The 20,857-nt window shown below is 41.6% G+C and overlaps 2 protein-coding genes and 1 long non-coding RNA gene across 4 annotated transcripts; 1 reads left to right on the forward strand and 2 right to left on the reverse strand.

Annotated features, from left to right (window-relative positions):
• Positions 1-1,905: 1,905 nt before the first annotated feature.
• On the reverse strand, positions 1,906-4,043 carry LOC115737744. 2 transcript variants are annotated; one of them, XM_030670065.2, is made up of 3 exons: positions 3,052-4,043; positions 2,328-2,475; positions 1,906-2,218 (listed from the first exon to the last, which is right to left on the reverse strand). In XM_030670065.2, the coding sequence occupies exons 1-2, from the start codon at positions 3,346-3,348 to the stop codon at positions 2,359-2,361; spliced, it is 414 nt and encodes a 137-aa protein (XP_030525925.2). In that variant the 5' UTR covers positions 3,349-4,043; the 3' UTR covers positions 1,906-2,218; positions 2,328-2,358. The 2 variants fall into 2 exon arrangements, with proteins under 2 accessions (XP_030525925.2, XP_048138297.1); XM_048282340.1 differs by having other exon boundaries at positions 1,906-2,475; positions 3,052-4,041.
• Positions 3,925-12,276, forward strand: LOC115737743 (transcription repressor MYB6-like). The gene is made up of 4 exons (XM_048282339.1): positions 3,925-3,947; positions 9,427-9,743; positions 9,970-10,577; positions 12,151-12,276. Exons 2-4 carry the CDS (start codon positions 9,439-9,441, stop codon positions 12,213-12,215), a joined length of 978 nt encoding a protein of 325 aa, XP_048138296.1. The 5' UTR covers positions 3,925-3,947; positions 9,427-9,438; the 3' UTR covers positions 12,216-12,276.
• Positions 8,375-10,386, reverse strand: LOC125315926. Its single transcript, XR_007199230.1, has 2 exons — positions 10,256-10,386; positions 8,375-8,752 (listed from the first exon to the last, which is right to left on the reverse strand). It is a non-coding gene; the product is annotated as an uncharacterized LOC125315926 (long non-coding RNA).
• Positions 12,277-20,857: the final 8,581 nt, after the last annotated feature.

Here is a 20,857-nt window from a genome sequence, read left to right on the forward strand (position 1 = left end):
TCCCCATGATCTGTGGACTGTAAATGGCTCGACATTCCCCATGATTCATGAAATCGATCGACTTATCCATCACGTTTTGTTCTTACCGTGGTAAGGTTTTCACCTATGGTATGAAGTGGTGAGAAGAAGGAATGAACAATTTTGGATATCCTAGAATTGACCGTAAACGTCCATCATTGACGTCCATGTGATACCGACAAATTCATGAATTAACTCAAAATGAACACCAATGAAATTGGCAAATGTTTGAGACGTTGCCGCCGCCACTGCCGCCGCAGCCCCGAGAAATAAAAGTTCTCAGTGCGATGAATCATGACCAGTCGCAAAAATCTAGCATCATATCACATAATAACAGCAAAGTTGCACAGATTGGAGAGAGAGTACATGTTTTTCTCTGATAATTTACCACACTAATAAACCGAAAATGTCTCCGCGGGAGGCCACAACACGAACTGCCTATCGGAGGGTATGCGCTTCTGTTGTCCATCCATGGTTGTGTCTCTAACTCGAACAGAACAAGTGATGTCTGAAGTTTCGGCGACGTAAGGCTCGCTGGTTCGAGAAGAAAGTCGATTCGGGAGAAGCAAAAGAATGACCTTTGGTGGAGAAACAGCATGAGCAGGCGATGAAAAAGTGAGAGCCGAGAGGGAAGGGCGGCCCCGAGCACGGGACGACATTAAGCCAAGTCTCGCCGCTGCGTTGCCAGGGACAAAGGCAGTAATTGAAGTGGTATCCAGAAATGTGATCGACAAATAACTGGAAACTTATTCAACCACAAGCCAGCTTGGATTGGCTCATAGCAATAGCACCAGTAGCCAGACGAGCCATTGAACCCCTGATCAGCCGAAATATAGAAAAGGTTGCAAGCTGGGGGATCTAAATTGCAGGGACAGAACCGACAGGTAGTTCATGTTGCAGCCCCCTGCGGAGACATTTTCGGTTTATTAGTGTCGTAAATTGCAGGGTGGCGGCGGCGGCGGCGGGTGGGCCACAGCGACAGTAGGGGGGCAGCGGCGGGCCGCTGTATAGATTGGGTATGAGTCATAAAATTTATACCGTATGAAAAAGGATCAAAATAGGTTAAATAAATCAATATGAATCGGATCATATTTGACCCGACCCAAATCTAAATCGATCCACCCTGTTTGACCGTAAGAAACCCGTTCTTTATTTCGATTTGTTCGACGCTTTACGCTCCTTAGGGACAAATTTAAGATAGCGCCTAGAGAAAGCTCCGTAACGGTATATTCTCCAGAGAGATTGCTCGTGACCTTGTCCAAATGGTCCCCATCGTGAACACCCTTCGGGGCCTTCACTCCTACAATTGGAACATGTTCCTGACTTCGCAGGGATATCCAATTATCCATTTCTACAGACGTCCTCCTTTTATTGCAGTTCTCTTTCATCTTTCCTTCTCTTTTTCAATTTTCTGCTTCTATCCATACTTCCTCCCCCATGAACAATGCTGCAACCACGCCTTTCACCAACATCACCCTCGTCAGATAATTCGCAGAAACCAACCTCGACGGGCACTTGAGCAAGCTTGTCTCGTTAATACGTGGGACTCACTCGTATCAGCAAGACATCCGACTCAAGATTTAAGACCCATTTGTTCGGAGGTCCCCCTCCATTAACCAGTCACGTTCTTCTCCCTTGATGTCCCCATAGAAATATCTTTCCGGCCCAGACAGCTACACAGGGCAGATTTCAAGAACTGTCTGCCATGGCTGTTTAGCCTGATCTCAGAAGCTCAGATAGTTCATCAATGGCGTCTATACCAATTTCAAGGAAGAAGGGGGGGGGGGTGGGGGGGGCGCAGATTCCTCATGGACTGAACTGACCATTTGAATAAGTGATAAAAGTCATTATGACAGATAAAAACTAGATAAAAAGGTCGTACAAGCCTTATGCAACTCATGATCATTCCTTAGACGACACGAAAGAAAATGCCAACTCATGTCCCACTAAACTTCCTCTAGCGTGAGTCATCAAAGCAATAAGGAGGATGCCGCCAACCTCCAATATCCTTTCAAAACAAAAGCTTTATGACTTGTCGACATGAAACCAAAAGCTGGACTAATAATGCCTTCTCCAGCAGATGTATAGCTTACAGCTCCCAACATACAGCAGCACTAGAAAAATATTGCCGAGTCCGGACTTTAGATGTTGCAGACAATCATACAATCGACAATATGCTGTTCAGAATATATACAACCGTGGCGTATCAGATATACTATAAGATACTAGAGATTTGCAATGTTACTATACATATGGAGACAGCGAGCTTTCATATACATACAAGATGGCATATCAGGAGGGGTCCTGAGACCTGACCGAGGAAGTATCTTGCATCGCACTTCAAAGGCTATCGTAGTAGCCACCGACGATGATGTGAGCACGGGTGTGCGGGACTCCTCTCACCGCAGATATCGCTTCGTTCAGTTTGGTTGCATGATGGACAACCTTCTTAATTCTCTGCACACACACAAAGTTCCAAGCTACTCAAGTTTGATAGGTTTCAAGTATCGCGAAAAAAAAAAAAAAACGAATTTATATGTTTTACCCTAAACCAAGAGGGGGAACCATGTGTGTCAACAAGTGCCTGAATCAAAATTATATGTTTCGAGCATGTAAAAAACAGGGACCTTTTTGTGCATGTTACATTTTCTTTGTAATAGGTCGAATTAGACCACAAGTCCCGTCTCTACTTTCTGGGAAACACAAAAACTGTATTCTTCAACCTTCCTCAAATGCGGAAAACATCACCAACCACATGCATATCTTATTGTTGACCTTCTTACTCAGTTTCAGGATTATCCTTCTGGCAAATTCAAGGACTTAGCCTCTCATCATAGAGTCGTGCTCTGTTTTTCTGCCACATCTTATCTAAGGACTAATCTAAAGGGCCACCAAAGTTGGTCGAGGATGGCTCAACGCCAAACATCGCCGGAAGGAAGCGGGATTTCTTAATGGGAAAAGCCAAGCTATGTGTTGCATGCATTCTGAGAGATATACAATGTGCAGTTACCAAAGAATCGATTTTGTTCTGACCTTATCATCACTGTAGATCTGAAACCGCAGGTTCTGCTTCTGCTGGCTCTGCCTGTTGTTCCCCTGACGGCTTCCGAGAATCAGGACGCAGAACGTCGCCGCCGCGGCCACTCCGAACGAGCACAGAGCTCCGATCCCAGTGAAGCTTCTCTTCAGTATGTTATGCACCCCATTACTCTCGCCCTCGCCCTCGCCCTCGCCCTCGCTCCTCTTCTGCTCCCACAGCGCCTCTCCCACTTCACGCGTGGCGTCGCTCTTGTCCTTCACCACCACCGCCGCCTCCCTCTCTCCCCTCATCCTCGGCGGCGAGGACAGGCTCTTCCTCTCCGTCGCCGCCTCCGCCTCCCCCCATTGTCATGTCGACGAATTCGTTTTTGTCCCTCGCCACCTTCTTGAAGAAGGCGCCGGGCGTCATCTCTCGCTCCGAGCCCGAGCCCAAGCCCCCCAAGCTCGGAGCTTTGACTCTCTCAGCGGGTAGATCGGCGATTCCCTTGACCGCCGGAGGCCCCGCGGCCGCCTCCGGGCCAAGTCCGATCGCGGCGGGGACGATCCAGTCCGCCGGCGGAGAGGGGCAGCGGAAGTGGTCCATGTCGAGGACGCTCTGGGAGTGGCAGCTCCGGCGGCGGGAGTAGATCTTGCCGCCGCGGCCGTCCTCGTGGAAGTCGAGGAGGCCGTCGACGGCGAGGAGCTCCCACTCGTCAATGTCCATCATCTCTCGAGAGGGCGGGGGTCGGAGGGATGCGATTCAGCGTCGCGGAGTCGGAGGTGGTTTTCATGGAGGAAGAAGCGCTCATTCACCCATCGTCAATGGGTGTTTTCGCTGGCGCGTTGATGCAGGGGAGACGAAGAGTACAGAAGCAGTTAGAGAGAGAGAGGAGAGAGAGAGAGAGAGAGAGGGGGTTGGGCTTATCCTTGCAGAAGACGACGGATTGGATTGGAGGGTGGTCCAAAGTGGGCCCACACTGGATAATGTACCTCTTTGATTGGGCTCGTAGATATTTCCTTTTCCCTCTTTATTTTTCTTCTCAATTCTTGTTTTTTTTTTTTTTTTTGGTGAGCCAAATAGTAGCACGTCCAAATTAAGAATTACACTTCGTGCCAGCATACCATAAGCTTGTAATTAGCTTGAAACATAAGCTAAAAAATTTCACCTCATACTTCTTCTTTTTTTCCATAGTATTCCGCGCTTCTTCTCATACATTCATGCCGTGAATATACAATGTCAGCTTCGGTCTAAATTCGACCCGTTGAAATCGGACCAAGCAGAACAACATCTCCGTTCCGAAATCCCATGATTGATTTTTTTCGGCAATCAACCGTACGGGGCTTCCTTTGTTTTTTCGTCTAGGGTTTTCAAATTAGTACATGAAAACGATTCGATACGGAGAGTCTGCTGACAAGAGAAGGAAGGAAGGAGGTACAACGCGGCAATAGTGAAGGTGGTCCATTCCATGGACGCCGTCGAAGGCCTGCTTACTAACTGAGGAGACAAGAGAAAGGGGCAAGCAAGTCTTGAAGGGTAGATGAGGCGAAGACGATGCTTCCAAACGAAGCGTCCATCCTCGTGGGGGAAGAAGGATCATGAAAACGAATTTCGCTTCGCCGGACTTGGCGGCGAAGGCGTGAAAAACGACAAGGAGGAGAAGACGGAGATCGAAAGCGACGGCCCGCCACATCTGTCCAGTCCATCCGTTCGTATCTTCTTTGGTTTCTTCACTGTTTCTGTGGGCTACTTGAATATTCCTCCTCAATTTTGGCCAAACCAGCAAAAAAAAAAAAAAATTGAAATTTTTTTGGATCATGCTGCAGTTGGGTCATTAGCTTTAACAATCCCAATCTGGCACTCTACATTATGTACTTACCAAAAACTAATTTCCATCTCATAAAACATCTTAATCCAATACGTTTTACCCAAATCTAGCGCCCGTTAGCAATTTGAGACCCGATGTGGACGATAGATTTAGTGTAGAGGTACTCGTTTGAGCTTAATTTTTTTTTAAAGATAAAAATTAGTTCGGGATAGATGTGTCATGCATTTTCTCATTCTGGAATTTCATTGATAGTAACCCTCTAAATGGGAAAATTGTCCAAAAAATTCTAAACCTATTGTACGGCGGCCTATTCAGTTGAAAACATTTCAGTTGTACAAATTTAGTCATAAACCTTTCGGCAACTTGTCGGTTTAGTCCTAATTTTTTAATCGTACCCATTTAGTTATAACCATTTTGATTATTTGTCAACTTAGTCCGAAACCTTTTTAAAAATTTATCAATTTAGTTCTTCCCGCCAATTTTGATCGGAAATCGTAGACATGGCGATATAGTCAGCATCGATTGCCCTACATGATATGGCCGGAACCGACGTAGAAAATTTCTCATTTTCATTTTCATTTTTATGTTTCCATTTTTCACTCTGTAGGCCATTGTCGGGTCTTGAGTAGGAGACGATTGCACCGGCTATCGGGCGAAGGAAGCCCTTGCTCGAAATCATATTAAATTGTTATAAAAAATTATCAACGTTAGGACCGACCGTTTCACATCGTAGTTTTTTGGCCAAAATTAAGCGGTGAGCTTAATTGAGAAAATAAGAAAAAGTTTATGACTCAATTGGCAAAGTTAAAAGTTTAATGACTGAATTGGAAAAAAAAAAGAGTTAAAACTTTGTTGACAGTTTTTGAATTCCCTTCCCATACGAACTTTCTCGAAAGCAAGGTTCTATTTATTTCGCAGAAAATGAAACCTGAAACCGACAATATTTCTCAAAAAGTCATTTTCCACAAAAAATGATAATAGTTTCCGGTAACCTGAAACTGAATGGGAGTCATTAAGTCAAAGCGATCAAGTTCAAGGGTATTTCGAAATAAAGTCAAATACTAGAAAAATTAATATTTCACTTTCGTTGAAAGAAAAATGCGGGAGTAGTGGACTTATGGAACGAATCAAATTAACCAAGGGAAGAATGAAGTGGCCCAATTCCATGGCTCCATGAGCCATCGAACGCATGAAAAATTTCGACAGAAAATCGAATGTCAATTGTCTTACGTGGCATCGTCGATATTGATGTGGATAATTATTGTAATTTCATTATTTTTATTTTTTTGATTATATTGATTTTTTATTTTGATTTTCCTTTTTTTTTTCTTTGCTTTTTCTTTTGTGTTGGCGAAATTACAAAGGCCTTGCCCAAGGCCATAGTGGCCTCGCCCTTGCCTAGTGCCTTCGCGGCCCCCACCAGCCGCAAGCGAGGCATTCATGGCGACCCTCACAGGCACAAAAAAAGAAGAAGAAGAAGCAAAGACAAAAAGGAAAATCAAACTAGAAAATCAACATATGAAAAATTACTTTTTAAAATCACAATAATTTTCCACATCAGCGTCGGCGACCCGATATAGGACAACCGGCATCCGGGTCATTTTCGATCAAAATTGGTTGAAAAAATTCAATTGTCGAAATACTTAGGACTAAATTGATCAAATTAAAATGTTTATGACTGAATTGACACGAACGCAATATGTTTAATAAATTTTTTTTGATGATTTACCCGCGAGAGTGGAGGGTTGCAAGAATCTAGGGCTATGTCTGTTATCGAACTATTTGTCTGAAGTGCTAGTTGCACATGCATTGACAAACGTAATGTTAGGGATAAAAAGACTAAACATATCATTTCGTAATTCATGCCATTCGTTCTTATATATTAACACTTACATCTCAATTTGACATGATGAATGGTCACAATCAAAGATTACCACCACATTAATGTCTGGTGTGATTATTTTGCAAGCGTATGCTTTCTTCATGCATAAATGCTAAACTATCAAACATTCCTTCAAATCGCGGATCAAAGTGAGCACCAACATTACGTCGAGCATATCGTGATTGATACGGCACATTAGTAAGAGTAGGTACTGACATTTGATGCCGAACATCCCTTTAAGCACATCAATTTAAAGATTAGAGGCGAATTATCTTGATTACTCGGATAAGAAGAGGTGTGAAAAGGGGGCAAAGATTTTTGTTTATAGGAGATAAGTGTCGAAAGAGGGAAGCAAGAAAAGAAGACTCAGATGAAAATCAATCAAATGAATTCAAGATGCTTAGCAAAGAGCTGCAAGTTATCTTTCAAGAGAGGCGGAAGTTGAAATTCCAATACGAAGGCACCACCATGGATGAAAAGCTGGAGGAGTCATCCAACATTACAACGTGGACGAGAGGGAAGAGATCTATCTTTACGGCTCAATTGTTTTGCCAAAAATGAATAATTTATAAAATATTTTTCCTAAAAATGATCAATCACATAGCTTGAAATAGTGAGTTAATGAAAAATATTTTTCATCACCGATAACAATTTATGTCTAAACATTCTCCATTGGTTCGTTTTCGTGGGTGATATAAAAGATCACTCTTAAGAAAATATTTTTCAAATCATCTATTTTTCGTGAAACTAACCAAACCTTCGTCTTTTCTTCTTTTCCCTCCACTTTCGGTTTACAAGCACAGGAGACAAAAAGCAGACAAAACACAAGCACCGCCGGAGAAGAGCCTACACGCGCCGTTGACGAGCCTAACATTCGATTCCAAAATAGCGGCGAGGTGCCATCTTTGTGGTTTTTGGCCAATAACGTATATTTTCAGAGACTTTTCAAAGTCGTACTATAACTAGATCGCTTTGGAAGACGGAAAGTTGGCCATGGTTAGAAGCACGTTGAATTCAAAAGGCGCGCAAAAGAGAGAAATTAGGCATCCTCTCCGCGTCTTTATGCGGCCATTCTTCGTCTGATCCAGCCAAAAAAAAAAAAGAAAGAAAGAAAGGTAATGGTCGGAGACTTATCATATATTATACGGGGTTCTCCATGCATGCGGACCGAAGACGGTCAAACCTTTCAATCCCGAAACCAAAACACAAGACAAGAAGGAAATCCGTTTGACCACCGTCTAAATGAGCCTAACATGATCGATCCTATGTACGATGTAAAAGTCCAAAAATGGTGGAAGTACATGGAGTTAGATCCATGCTCGTGCACACGAGCCGGGGAATTTTCCGAAAGCTATATGTATCATCTATATTCGTCGCGGTCGGCATCCGTTTTGGTCTTGTCGTAGCTTGGTGCGACGATAGTTGGTCCTCCATATCTCAAATGCCTATATTATATGCCTGCTTGACGTCTAACTTATGAATTTCCTTGATGGTCTTCAATGGCTACCGTAATCATTCTATCATGTAGACTTTCCTTCGGTACCGCCGGAGAACAGAGTTTCCACTTCTTAGTCTAATTCAGTGGACAGTCTCCCTCATCGAGATTACGACATGGAAAACCGTCGGGCCCTAGATGATGAATGTAACCATCCCCTGATATGTAAGTGGTAAAAACTTTCTTTCAGGGTTTAGTAGTTTTTGACACGCCCTAAACCTGAAGGCCGGGTCGCCTCGTGAATGGAAGAAACCCTAAAATCTTTCTCAGCAAACGGAAAGGGGTTGTCCAAACATACGAAACGGAAGGAGCCTTCGCATCGGGCGCGTGTTCGAATCGCTACATCTCTCGTCTAAAACGATCTTGCGGAGTAGGCGACGTCTTCATCCCCGCAGAGCGACTCATACACGATGTTATCCGGGGAAAAACGCCGTAAATTCTCCACCGCCGCACACGAGTTACTTCCGTTCGTCTCGCAGTCAATTTTCAACCGACGATGCATACTTCGGTTACCTTGATCCACGGTTGAAATCGATTGAGAGAAGTTTTCTGGGGGCACAGGGTCTTGAGATCTCAGGTTAAGAAAAAAACAAAGGATGTGAAGTTTTCTGCACATCCTGATGTTCATGCCACTTTTGTTGATCTTTTGTCGCCAGCTACGCACCAAATATTATATATATAAAATATTTGTAGTCCAAATCCTTTTCGTCAAGTTAACCAAAACATGCGCGGGCAAAGATAAGCCAAGCCGTGAAGTCCAAGCGATTCTTTTATTCGTTTTTATTTGGATAACATAAAATAAGACAAATGAGACATGCTCTACTTCTCACTCTTCAATTTTGGGGAATCCGACACGACGACGTTTCGACCTCTCGAGCTCTCCCGCCCCCACTATCCATTTCCTGTTCCGCGCGACACGACCGAAAAATGGCCGCCCATGCAATCAAACGTCGGATATAATAAACTATTGGAGCGCCACGCGTCGGAATCTGATTGGCCGTTCAATATGCCTATTCATAAGAAATGAAGGCTGTCTCGTGTGCGCTCTTTGTAACTTTTCCTTCCTGCCCCTGCTCGACATCGTCGTCATCTCCTCCCTACATATACTGCCCTCCCCCCCACGAAACCCTAATTCACTTTATCCACAATCAATCATCCTTCGCGTACACAGCGACGAAGCGAGAGAGAGAGAGAGAGAGATGAGGAATCCGCCATCGTCATCGTCATCATCGACTTGGCCGAGCAAGCCAACGCCGTGCTGCAGCAAAGTGGGAATCAAGAGGGGCCCGTGGACGCCTGAGGAAGACGAGGTCCTGGCGGGCTATGTGAAGAAGGAAGGGGAAGGGAGGTGGAGGACTCTGCCGAAACGGGCAGGGCTTATGCGCTGCGGCAAGAGCTGCCGCCTCCGGTGGATGAACTATCTCCGGCCATCCGTCAAGAGAGGGCAGATCGAGCCGGACGAGGAGGATCTCATCCTGAGGCTCCACCGATTGCTCGGTAACAGGTGAGCGCTGATACGCCCCCAATTATAGCGAAAAACAGATCCTTTTCGGAGATGTTCTGAACCTCCACATGCATAGTCTGAAAGATCTCTCCTTCCTGGGCACGTAATGAAGTTGATGATATTACTCGCTTACACATATACTAACTCATGATCTTGTAGGCATCTGTCTAAACAATAGCTAATGTTGTTTCTGATCCAATTAGTTTGGTTGAGCTTGATTATTTAGGTGGTCCCTGATAGCCGGGAGAATTCCAGGAAGGACAGACAACGAGATCAAGAACTACTGGAACACTCATCTAAGCAAGAAACTCATCAGCCAAGGGATCGATCCGAGGACCCACAAGCCATTAGACCTTATCCCCAACATGCCGACATCAGATCTCCATGATGTTGCACCGGCTTCAATCTCCCCAAAAACCCCTAGCGCGTCTGAGTTTCAAGTGACTAATGGCGATCACTATCGAGTCACCGTAACCGATAACACCAAGGATCCTAAGGAAGTGATGACTAACCTGCAAGATCCGCGTCCAAACCCTAGGGTTGATCATCAGGACGGTATCAATCAGAGTTGGCAGAATCTTGATGGGACAGCGATGATGGCCGGATCTTCGTCACACCATAGCAAAGCACAGAGCCATGCTCAATTCTACATGGACAACAATAATGAGGACCTGTTCTCTTCATTCTTGGATTCTCTGATCAACGAGGATGGCTACATGAATCAGCATCAGCGTGCGACTTCTTTCCTTCCTATGGTTTCTTCTGCTATGAATAACTACAATAATCAAGGAGCCATCTGGGACGCTGAATTGAGAGCTGCAATGGGGCCATTACCCGATCAGAAAAAATGGAACCTATAATCGCTGCGCCCAAGTCCTGAAGAAAGGGTACAAATATTTGGTTCTCTAGCTTAATTGCTTGAGCTTTTGTTCTGTCCAAATGGTCGACGGAAAAAATGAACTTCCCACGGATGATGCTAGCACATTGCCATGTCCGCAAATTCGAGATGCGCAAATGATAGCTAGTATGCAATTATTGTGCGTGGAAGTTGATTTTTTCGCTGCCGTTGGACAGCACAAATCTTCAAATAAGACTCTTATTTCAAGAAAGATAGTCATTTTCTTTCTTACTTCATTTGTTAATCGTTTCTTAGCTCTTGTAAGAAAACTTTAGTGCTTCTCTAGGTGTGAATGTATGTACTTATAATGACAACGTGACTGCATTCCATTAACTTTCGTGCCCATGAATCTTTCCTTAGCTGAGAGTACATCAAAAGATTTATGTGAAATTAACCCTTTATTATCTTAGCATCAATATTCTCCTTGTTGCTAATCATTTCAGCGCAGTTCCTCTTTAGTTCTTAGATATGCAACACGAGTTCAAGTATCTCTATTTTAAAGGTAATTTTGAAACTGAGTTACCGTGTTGACAGGGTGATCAACAACAACCGCGCTGTAAGTTATGAGTAATGACTACAATTGCAAGAAATCTAGTTGAAGATGTGATATACAATTTGATAAATCTTATCAAGTGCATAGATATATAGGAGCTTCAATCATACTCATGCAGCTAGAAATCAGATATACACATATGAATCCACATATAAATGAAGCATTCCATCTATTAAGACACAGTCATTTACTCGGAGTAAAATAGGGGTGTTGATTTCCTCTTTAGTTTACTCACTTAATTGACATAGAAGACTTCATGAAGAACTTTTACTCCTAGATTTACATGATTACAAAGCTTCGAGGCTTTATTGTTATCAACATTCAGACAAATCCAAAGACATCACAATTCTCAAGGTGATCTGGTGACATAATGAAATTTCAAAGCTGGGGAATTTGCAAGAAGAATCCGTGCATGTTCTTGATGAAGCACATTTTGATTCTTCATTCCCGAATTTAGGAATTCGTATGACTTTTATGGGAGCGTGATTCATCCATAATGCAGCATGCATGCAGAGCGATCATATTTAGAAAGTACCAAGCTCGTTAGGATGTTGATAAACTAAAGAGTGAACAAGAAATCCTAACAAGCCTTGGATCCCGTCAATCTTTAATAGGTCGATGGTGAAATGACAGGATAATGGTTAGCGAACTTCTAGCTAAGTCTTATAGGTTGAACCATGTGATAGTATTTGCCCACCATAATCAAAATATCTTGTCGGCGATTTTCCTAAATACATGCTAGCATGAACTTTATTAATTTAAGTAGTGAGGAGGTTCGTAGTAGAAAATAGATATTAAGCAACGCATTCGGCTCATGCCTGAACGCATATGAGATGCTAATAAGCTTATTCTAGAGCATCTGAAACCCTAGCTAACTCAGCACCCCTAAGCAAGAAATTGCGGCACCTTTTTGGCCTTCTAAATAAAGGAAGGAGCCTGAACTTCTTGCCACTTACCTGTTGATATTCTACAACTGAAAATCAGGTATAATGTTTATGAATCAAGGATATTACACGCCTGAAATAATCTCGTATGGCCTATGTAAACAAAGAAACCAGGAGGTCATATAAGACATCGCAACCATTCCATTATATCTTGCAACCCTTCCTGATACTTTTCTCTAACGGTAGGGACTTTCGATGGATCAATCTTGGTTACCCCTTAATAGATGAGGACATTCGTGCTTGAGCGTAACTAGATGAAAAATTAGCTAGGTCGTTATAAATCTCTGGCGGTGTACTTCTCAGGACCACATAGCATGCATGAATACCGAAGAACACTTTAAGGATCAGTTGCTATGGTAGTAGAGAAACACGAAGTGTCCATACATATCATGTCGAAGACGCACTTGAATGCGCTATCTTGTTCAGAAAAAAAGAGGTTTACTAATGCTTATTTACGAAATAAGTCGGGGATTGTAGAATACTACATAAGAAAGTTGAATTAGGGACGAAAAGTTCCACATGTCAAATTCTTCATTTTCCTCATGAGAACACAATAGACTTAGCATGCAATACACCAATGGGAAAAAGTCTCCAACCGGCTTGAAGTTGGTACATATAACCATGGTGATAGAGCAATTACATATTAAATCACTCCTTCATCTATCAGTTTAAGCTTTTGGAATAGTTAGCAGTGGTCTCACAAAATCTTACACTAGGTTTTGTGGTCTAAAAAATATTGCACATGCCTTTACCTCGGTTTCAATTTGCTCTTAAACCTCTATCCAGCATGATGCCTAGTTTTGCTCTCCCTCATCAAAGAAGTCATCCCCAAAACCAGTTATCGGTGAGGAGCTCGGGTTTCAAGTACACGTACAAAGGAGGCTAGTGGTGGCGCTTATACATGTAAAGCAAATGACGTTTCGAGTGACTTTTGAATTTGCTTAGATGTCTATGCTACAACCTATGATATTTGTCTGTTAAATTTGAATAAGCTAATAAGGTATGGCAAAGACCTTTTCATCTCGTCGCCTACTATTTAAGTTTCAGCATGCTCACTGTGGACACACATGTTAAAGCAATGCGAAAATGTCCAACATAATTGTTCATATATGTATATATGTCGTGCATACATGGAGGTTTACTAGGGACTAGTAGGCAATTTTGATAAAATTTTGTGTTGATAAAGCAAGTGCAAATTTGGTGCCTAATGGGGTTGGGGTGGTCACCAGTGGCCTCATTGTAACCTAGTGACGTGTCAAATAGATGCGTTAATACCCTACCGAGACCCATATGAATCAAGAGAATTACAGAAATGAGAAGTGATTATTTGACCGCCCTTAATCCACGGTGAAATTACAATAAAAAAATAGATAACAAATAATTACAGATTGTTATGGGGTCCACTTCTTCAAGAATTTGTGGTTTACAACATATTATTACTCTCACGGACATTCAAAGACTATTATGTTAGCAAAGTCTTATAGAAACCAATTATCTCAATCTCACACACAACCGAGTCAAGAAAAGGAAAAAGTTAACTCAAATCCAGGTCCAAAGCAAATAATTGTTGGGAGTGCACTGCAGAAGTCCGATACCTTCGCTCGGGGAGATCGTCAAAAGGAAGCCTTAGTCCAAATCCGTTAACATATCCAAAAAGTGGTTAATATACCTTAGTTGACTCATAACTCATTGGTTTAAACTTTTAAGTAAAGATGGGTTCGATTGGATATATTGACGTGCTCGGACTTGGGCTCCTTCTTTACGATCTCCCCAAGTAAAGATATTGGTCTTTTGCTGCGCGCTTCCAATAATAATTTTTGTCTTTGTCTATAATGACAAGAAAGCCTGTTTTAGGTAGATAAATCTCGGGGGATGAGAAACCTGCCGTCATAACTTCACGAGCCAAGTAAAACGCGAGCGGAAAACCGAGTAGGGGTCTAAAATTAAGGGCGCTTGCATTTAGACGGTGCGGGAACGGAGCCCGGGTCGTTTTGCTCGATCCATGAATGCAAATCCATTTCGAACCCCTCAGCCAAACCGCACAGGCGAGGCAAAAGCAAATGCTTTATCATTGTCCATTGAACAAGACCCACGTCCGTCCAAGGTTGCTGCTGGAGGGTTTGACAATAAAGCTGACATAAAGTTCCACAATTGTCCGTCCGAGCTACCCCAAGAGGCGAGTGGAAGTCAAAACTTTGAAGAAAAGAGAGAACAACGGGTGGTGGACTTAACCATCCAATGATTCCCAAATTCTAACGTGATATACAGCAGAAGCAGCAAGTACAGTTCAGGAGCTCCTCTACATAGATTTCCGCCGTCACTATTATCGATCGCTCTCAAGTCGCAACTCATCAACACCAGTTTGAGCTATACACCCCTTCCTCACCATGAACATTTTAACCAGATCATCCCAAGCAAACTATGAAGAGCTGGTTTTAAGTAATGAAGCCCGAAAAGACGTTCTCGGAAACAAAGATATGAACCAAAAAGAAAAGAGAAAGAAGCAAAAAGGGAAAGTGATGGAACTTACATGCATGATGATTTTAGGGAAAGATACAGACACTAACCTTCAGGAATGCTAAAGCTTGACCAACAACGAGGACCACCATTTGCAAGGCAGATGCAGTCTCCACGGAACTCCATATTAATAGAGAGAAGAGAGAGACGGAATAGAACAAAACCAGGATATTTTGAATTGAAATTCGAGTCAATAGCGACAATCCGGACAAAAGGCTTCAAAAACCCTTGGAAAATGTGGGAATGTAGAGAGAGAGAGCGGGAGGGAGGGAGGGAGGGAGGGAGGGGAGGTAGACACTGGACAGTGGAAATTCACGTGCCAATTGGCTCTGTGGGAGCGGTACTGACCATCATCACCAACCAGCCAGACATTCCAGCGGGAGAAACATAGTTAAACGAAAGGACAGACAATGTATGTTTTAATGTGTGGACCTACCTTTCTTCTGAATCATTTTTCACCTGCTCGCTCCTCCATAGAAAGGGGGAGTTGGCTCTTGAAAGTCTCCTTTCAAAAGAGTCACCGGGGGGCTCCAAGGTGATTGGGGGAGGAAGGGCTGATACTCCTTGCCTTGCCTTTGGGCTTTCATTATGGTTATATTTCTGGTGTTAGGTGGTAGGTGATTGATTGTTGCATCTTTGAATTAATAAATTTTGTCGGTGAAAGGAAAGATCCCACTAGTTTTGGCCTTGTGAATTCACAAGCCTTGACAGCTTCAGATTGAACTCTTGGGCTACGTTTGGCAGTTAGGATAAAAATCAGAATATGATAAATTTTATCTGATTCTATATTTGATTCATACTCAGGTTAGGATACAGTGGGATACAAAGGGGGTATAGCATGGATATAATTATCCCATGGGGAAGGTAGGATAAAGATGGATATGATTTTTTTTTTTTTTGTTCATGGTATAAAAACTATTTTTCTGAATAACAAACTTCTTATATAATAAAATTAAAATAATTATTATATTTAAATATATTTGAATTCTAATGGTAAAAATAAAACTCAAAATAAAAAAAAACTAATTTTCATTTTTATCTATTATAAATCTTATTTATAATTTAATTTCTTTCTTCTTTATAATACAGAGTTTGTATGTGTGTGTGTCTATATATATGTATATTTACATCCTAGTATCTATATCATTACATAATTTAAGTATAATAGTATATTTTATTATTTAATGAAAAAATTTATTATTAATGATGGAAGGGAATCAAAATAATGATAAAAAGAGCTTTATAATTAAAAAATAAGTAAAAATGGAGTAGAAGAACCCAGATTTTAAGTGAATATATCAAAACTTGAAAATTATTTTTTTAATTCTCGAAGAGTGAGGGGCAATGAAATTCTATAAAAAAAAAATTCGCATCTCCATATCCTTCTCATCTATATTTTTAGCTCATGTGGAAGTTTCATGACTACTCCGTAATTTTTTAGTTTACGATCAAAATCTACGAAAATAGCGAGAGAGTTGAAACTTTGTCTCCTTCTTAGCTTTTCGATTCACATCAAAAGTCTAAGAAAGTAGAAAAAGAGTTAAACCTCCTTCTTTTTCGTAACTTTGTGTTTTATGTTGAAGTTTAACAAATATAGCGAGAGTGACAAAACTTTTCATAGTCACAAAGATGAATGGTTATATTTTCTTTCTCTTACCGGATCCGGCGGTGAATTATGAGATATTTTTACAATTTTCTTTTGTATATTTTCATATTCATTTACATTGATATATTGTAAATATCAAATAATGAACATGATATAATATAAACATATTCGGCTTTATTATTGCGATTCACCAAATCTTGGATCGAATATGGCAAAATCCCTGGATTTCATATCCAATTTTGTCCAATCCTATTTTGACTAGAAATACAAATGACCAAGCGCAGTCTTGATGGTCGATATGGAGCTTTTCTAAGCTCGAGCTCCTTTTTTTTTTTTCCATTTATGCTATCTCTAACTCTCTTCTTTTTTATTTTCGCTATACCTCTTTTCGGAGCGCAGGAGTCAAATTCCATGCCTATGATGCTAGCATTTTCACCCCTAATTTGTTTACCAACATTTTTGGTTTTGGTTTAGTCGTTCTCCAACTTAATTTTTGAAAGCAAAATTAACAAAATATGTGTTTACTCTCTCTCTCTCTCTCTCTCTCTCTCTCGCTCTCTGTGTATGTATGTATGTATCACATAATGACAAACTCAAGTGCTTGAACTTGAAAAGAACCAAGCCCCAAATTTAGATATTACAATTAAATTTCAACAGCTCATGAGTACTTTTGACCTAGTTATTTTTCGGGAAAAGTACCAAAAAAGTCATAACCATATTGCATTTGTATTAATTTAGTTCTAAACCTTTCAATGAAACCAATTATGTCCTAAACATTTTTTTATATTGGTATCGGTTCAATCCATCAAGCCAATTTAGGGCGAAAATTATTGACTCGACGCCGACTGTCCTATGTGGAACAAATGGCGTCGACGTTGACATTTTTAATGTCTTTTAATCATATTTATGCTTTTTGACCAAAAAAATCATATCTAAGTTTTGAATTTTTTCCTTCTTTTCTTCTCCTTTTTTTTTAATCCCCTTTCCTTTTTGCCAATGGCCGGCTAGGGCTACCCTCGCTGGCCATAGGCAAGGGTGAGTACCGGTGAGGCCAACCCTTGCCCATGCCAGGGCAACCTCATCTAGGCATTGTTCGGCGACGCAATGGTGATGCCACCCCGACCTAGGCAAGGGTTAGCCTCACCAGATTTGGCAAGAGGGGCCTCGCTGGGAAGGAGGACCATCGCGATCATGGCCAACGGTTGTCAAAGAGAAAGGGGAAGGTAAAAAAGAAAAAAATTAAAATATTTTATTATTAAAAAAATTAAAAATGTCTAGTCGGTACCAGCTGTGCCACGTAGGACGGCCGACACGTACGTCAATCATTTATAGCCTAAATTGATCGAATGGACTGAAGTGATATCAATGTAAAAAAGTTTAGGCCTGAGTTGGTACAAATACAATAGGTTTGAGACTTGTTTTTTTTATACTTTTCCCGTTATGTTCCTACGTCAAGTAATTAAAATACTAACTTATAGCAAAAACTATCGGCAGAATTAATTTTGGTGCGATTGATAGTTTCTTTAGCACTTCTCTTCATCTTTTTGTGGAAAAGAGATAATTTCTATTGCCAATATAGCATAGAAGAGGAATTGAAACTTGGAAGGCACATTAGATATTTAAGGGGATGAGTATATCGTGAATGCCACAACTTTTGTACTACGCTCACTTAAGTGCAATAACTTTTTTTGCGTTCACTTAAATGCCATACCGAAGCAAAATTGCTCACTTAAGTACCATTTTCGACAAATTGTCTTAGTTGGACCTTTTTTTTATTTTTCAATGACACATGAATTTTTTAATTATTTTATGGAAATTTTTTGTTTATTTTGATGTTTTATTTTTATTTTTTTTCTATAAAAAAAACCCTTGGATTTCCCCATGACCGGCTAGCCTAGGGGCGAGGCCCGCTTCGCCCTCGATCCCGAGGGGGAGGGGGAGGGGGAGGGGAGGGGAGGGGGAGGGGGTGGGTGGGGGGGTGGGGTTGCGACTACCGTGGGCGAGAACGTTGAAGGTCCTCGCCGGATCCGGGTGAGGGCCCTCAAGGCCCCACTAGCCATGGGTGAGGCGGCCCTCGCCTAGACCTGGCGAAGGCCATCGCACCGTCGGCTACGGTCGAGGGGGCTTTGTCGATCACGGCCGAGGTCAAACCTGGTGAGGGTTGCCTCGCCCATGGCCGGTGGGATCGAGAGGGCACAACGACCCTCCCCAGTGCGGGACGAGGGCTGCCTCGCCCATGGCTTGCAGGGTCGCGAGGGTCCTCACCCAAATCTGCAAGGGCCTTCTCGGTGTTGCCTACGGCCGCTAGGGCCACGATGACCGTCGCCTAGGGCCATCGTGGCCCCCCTTACCGAGGGCGAGGCGGCCCTAGCCCCCGGGCTAATCGGCCGTGGTTGGCAAGGGCCCTCATGGTAACCCTCGCCGGCCAAGAGGGGATAAACAAAAAAAAAAAACAAAACAAAAAGAAAATTTTCAAAATAACTTAAAAAAACAAAAAAAAAATTAAAAAAAAATTACTTCGGTAGTGCCACGTTAGATTTTCCAGCATCAACATATGGTTTTCGACAGGGCAAATCGATGATGACACTTAAGTGATTATTTTTTCAAATTTGTAGCACTCAAGTGAGCGAAAAAAAGTTATGGCACTCAAGTAAATAATGTATACAAGTTATGATACTCCCGGTATACTCACCTCGATATATATGTAAGGCTCGATACAGAGAATGGTGAGAGGAAGAAGGGCCAACTTCAAGTGCATTTCTTTTATGAAAAAGGAGTGATTTAAAAAAATATATCGTTTATATCGCTTATAACAATGAATGAAACGAAAAATATTTTCATCGTTTATGAAAATATCAGGACATAAATTATCGTTGATGGTAAAAAAATATTTTATTGACTAATTATCTTAAGTGATACAAGTCATCATTTCTGATCTTCAACTTTCTTCTTATGTTTTTTTTTTTTTTTGCCTTTTTCCTTTTCATTTTAACGTTGGCCAGAGAGCCTAGAGCAGAGGGATCAAACAAGAAGTCAAACTTTGGAGAAAAAATTCAAGGGAAGAAAAAAACATAGGGAAACGACGAAAATGAGAAGTCAATGGTACACGGGTGTTCCAACTACCCCAAAATTCCGGAATGTCGTTGGGGGGAGGGACCAGTCGGATGTGGTTCCGTTCTGCTCGTCTTGTGATAACACCGGTCGGTAAAGAGACTCGAAAGGGACGGCCGGCATCGATAACCCCCTTATCGATATAGTCGTAGGAGTTCATATCTCGCGGCCGAAATGTTCGATTTGAGCTATAATTACTGATGGTTTTGAGTGATGTATAATCGTGACTTAACGTCATCCGGTGATCCGATTATAGAAATGCCGAATTTTTTAACTAACTTTTACGGGAAACGATGATGTACACCCGATTGTATCCGAACCATATAATAATTTCCCGTCCCGTATAATTTCCAATAGAGGTATTTGCATGTGGACAGCCGTCTCTTACCAGTACTTCGTTTGACGTGGTTTGGGCCGGAACGAGTCAACCGGGCCTGCATCTGTCCGGCACTTGCTCTTTATGGGCGTTGGCGTCTAGTGTTATCTTGGGCCTGTGGGCCTTCCCTTTGCATCACGATTCAGGCCCATGGTATGTATATAAAAGATAAATAATTGCATGACTGTTTTTAGTCCCGCTATGAGATTAACAGTCCGATCAAAATAAATAACTAATACTTAGAAATAGTTGTAGGGTCCACTGCTTCGGAAATTTGTGGCTTACAGCATGTTATTGCTCTCATAATCACCCAAAACACTGTTATGCTAGTAAACCTTTATATAAGAGTAAGGAAAATGAGAAGGTGATCGTCCATTATTTGATGTTGAAAGTAACGGTCCATCAGCCACCCATCATTTTCTTGGTAAAACGGTATACTTGTTGTGAACGTTTTAATTTCTTTCCCTATAATATCCATCGGTGTCTAGTAACATCCCATGTAAATTTATCTATGTTTTTTTTCCAACTACATTGAACTACTTGAAAAATTAATTATAATTTTAATAGAAATTACTAAGCATAAATCACAGGAAAAAAGCAGTCACAAAAAAAAAAAAAAGTCTTCCCGATTGTCGAATAAATGTTGGATTATGCGACAAGAGTGACATAGTTCGATCATGTGCTAGATAACGTTCCTTGTTTGATGCAAACAATTGCCGTAGATCAAAAGAAAAAATCATATAAGTACAAAAGACAGAGGGACTAAGATATCAATTTTCAGTTGTCACAATATTTTTTACGAAATTAACCAAAATTTAATGTGATGCAACTGTGGACGTAATTGTCTTCGTATTGAAATAACTCCATATTTTTCTTTTGCTTCACTAAATAAAAGTCCTAAGCCCAGGTGGTGATCAATATATGTCATTTGCATGAAACTAGTGAATTGCTTTCAAATGAAAGCCAGTGTATGATAGAAAGCTAATTACACTATTAACTGTTGCCGGTTGGCCATAATTTGAAAAAGAGTGTTAGTGGCCCAAAATGTACAGTTATTGTCTCGCACCGCACTAACGGTGTCGTTATCTTAGCATGGCCCTAAAATTAAA

This window comes from Rhodamnia argentea, chromosome 7 (genome assembly GCF_020921035.1).
Source record: "Rhodamnia argentea isolate NSW1041297 chromosome 7, ASM2092103v1, whole genome shotgun sequence".
NCBI classification, from domain to species: domain Eukaryota; kingdom Viridiplantae; phylum Streptophyta; class Magnoliopsida; order Myrtales; family Myrtaceae; genus Rhodamnia; species Rhodamnia argentea.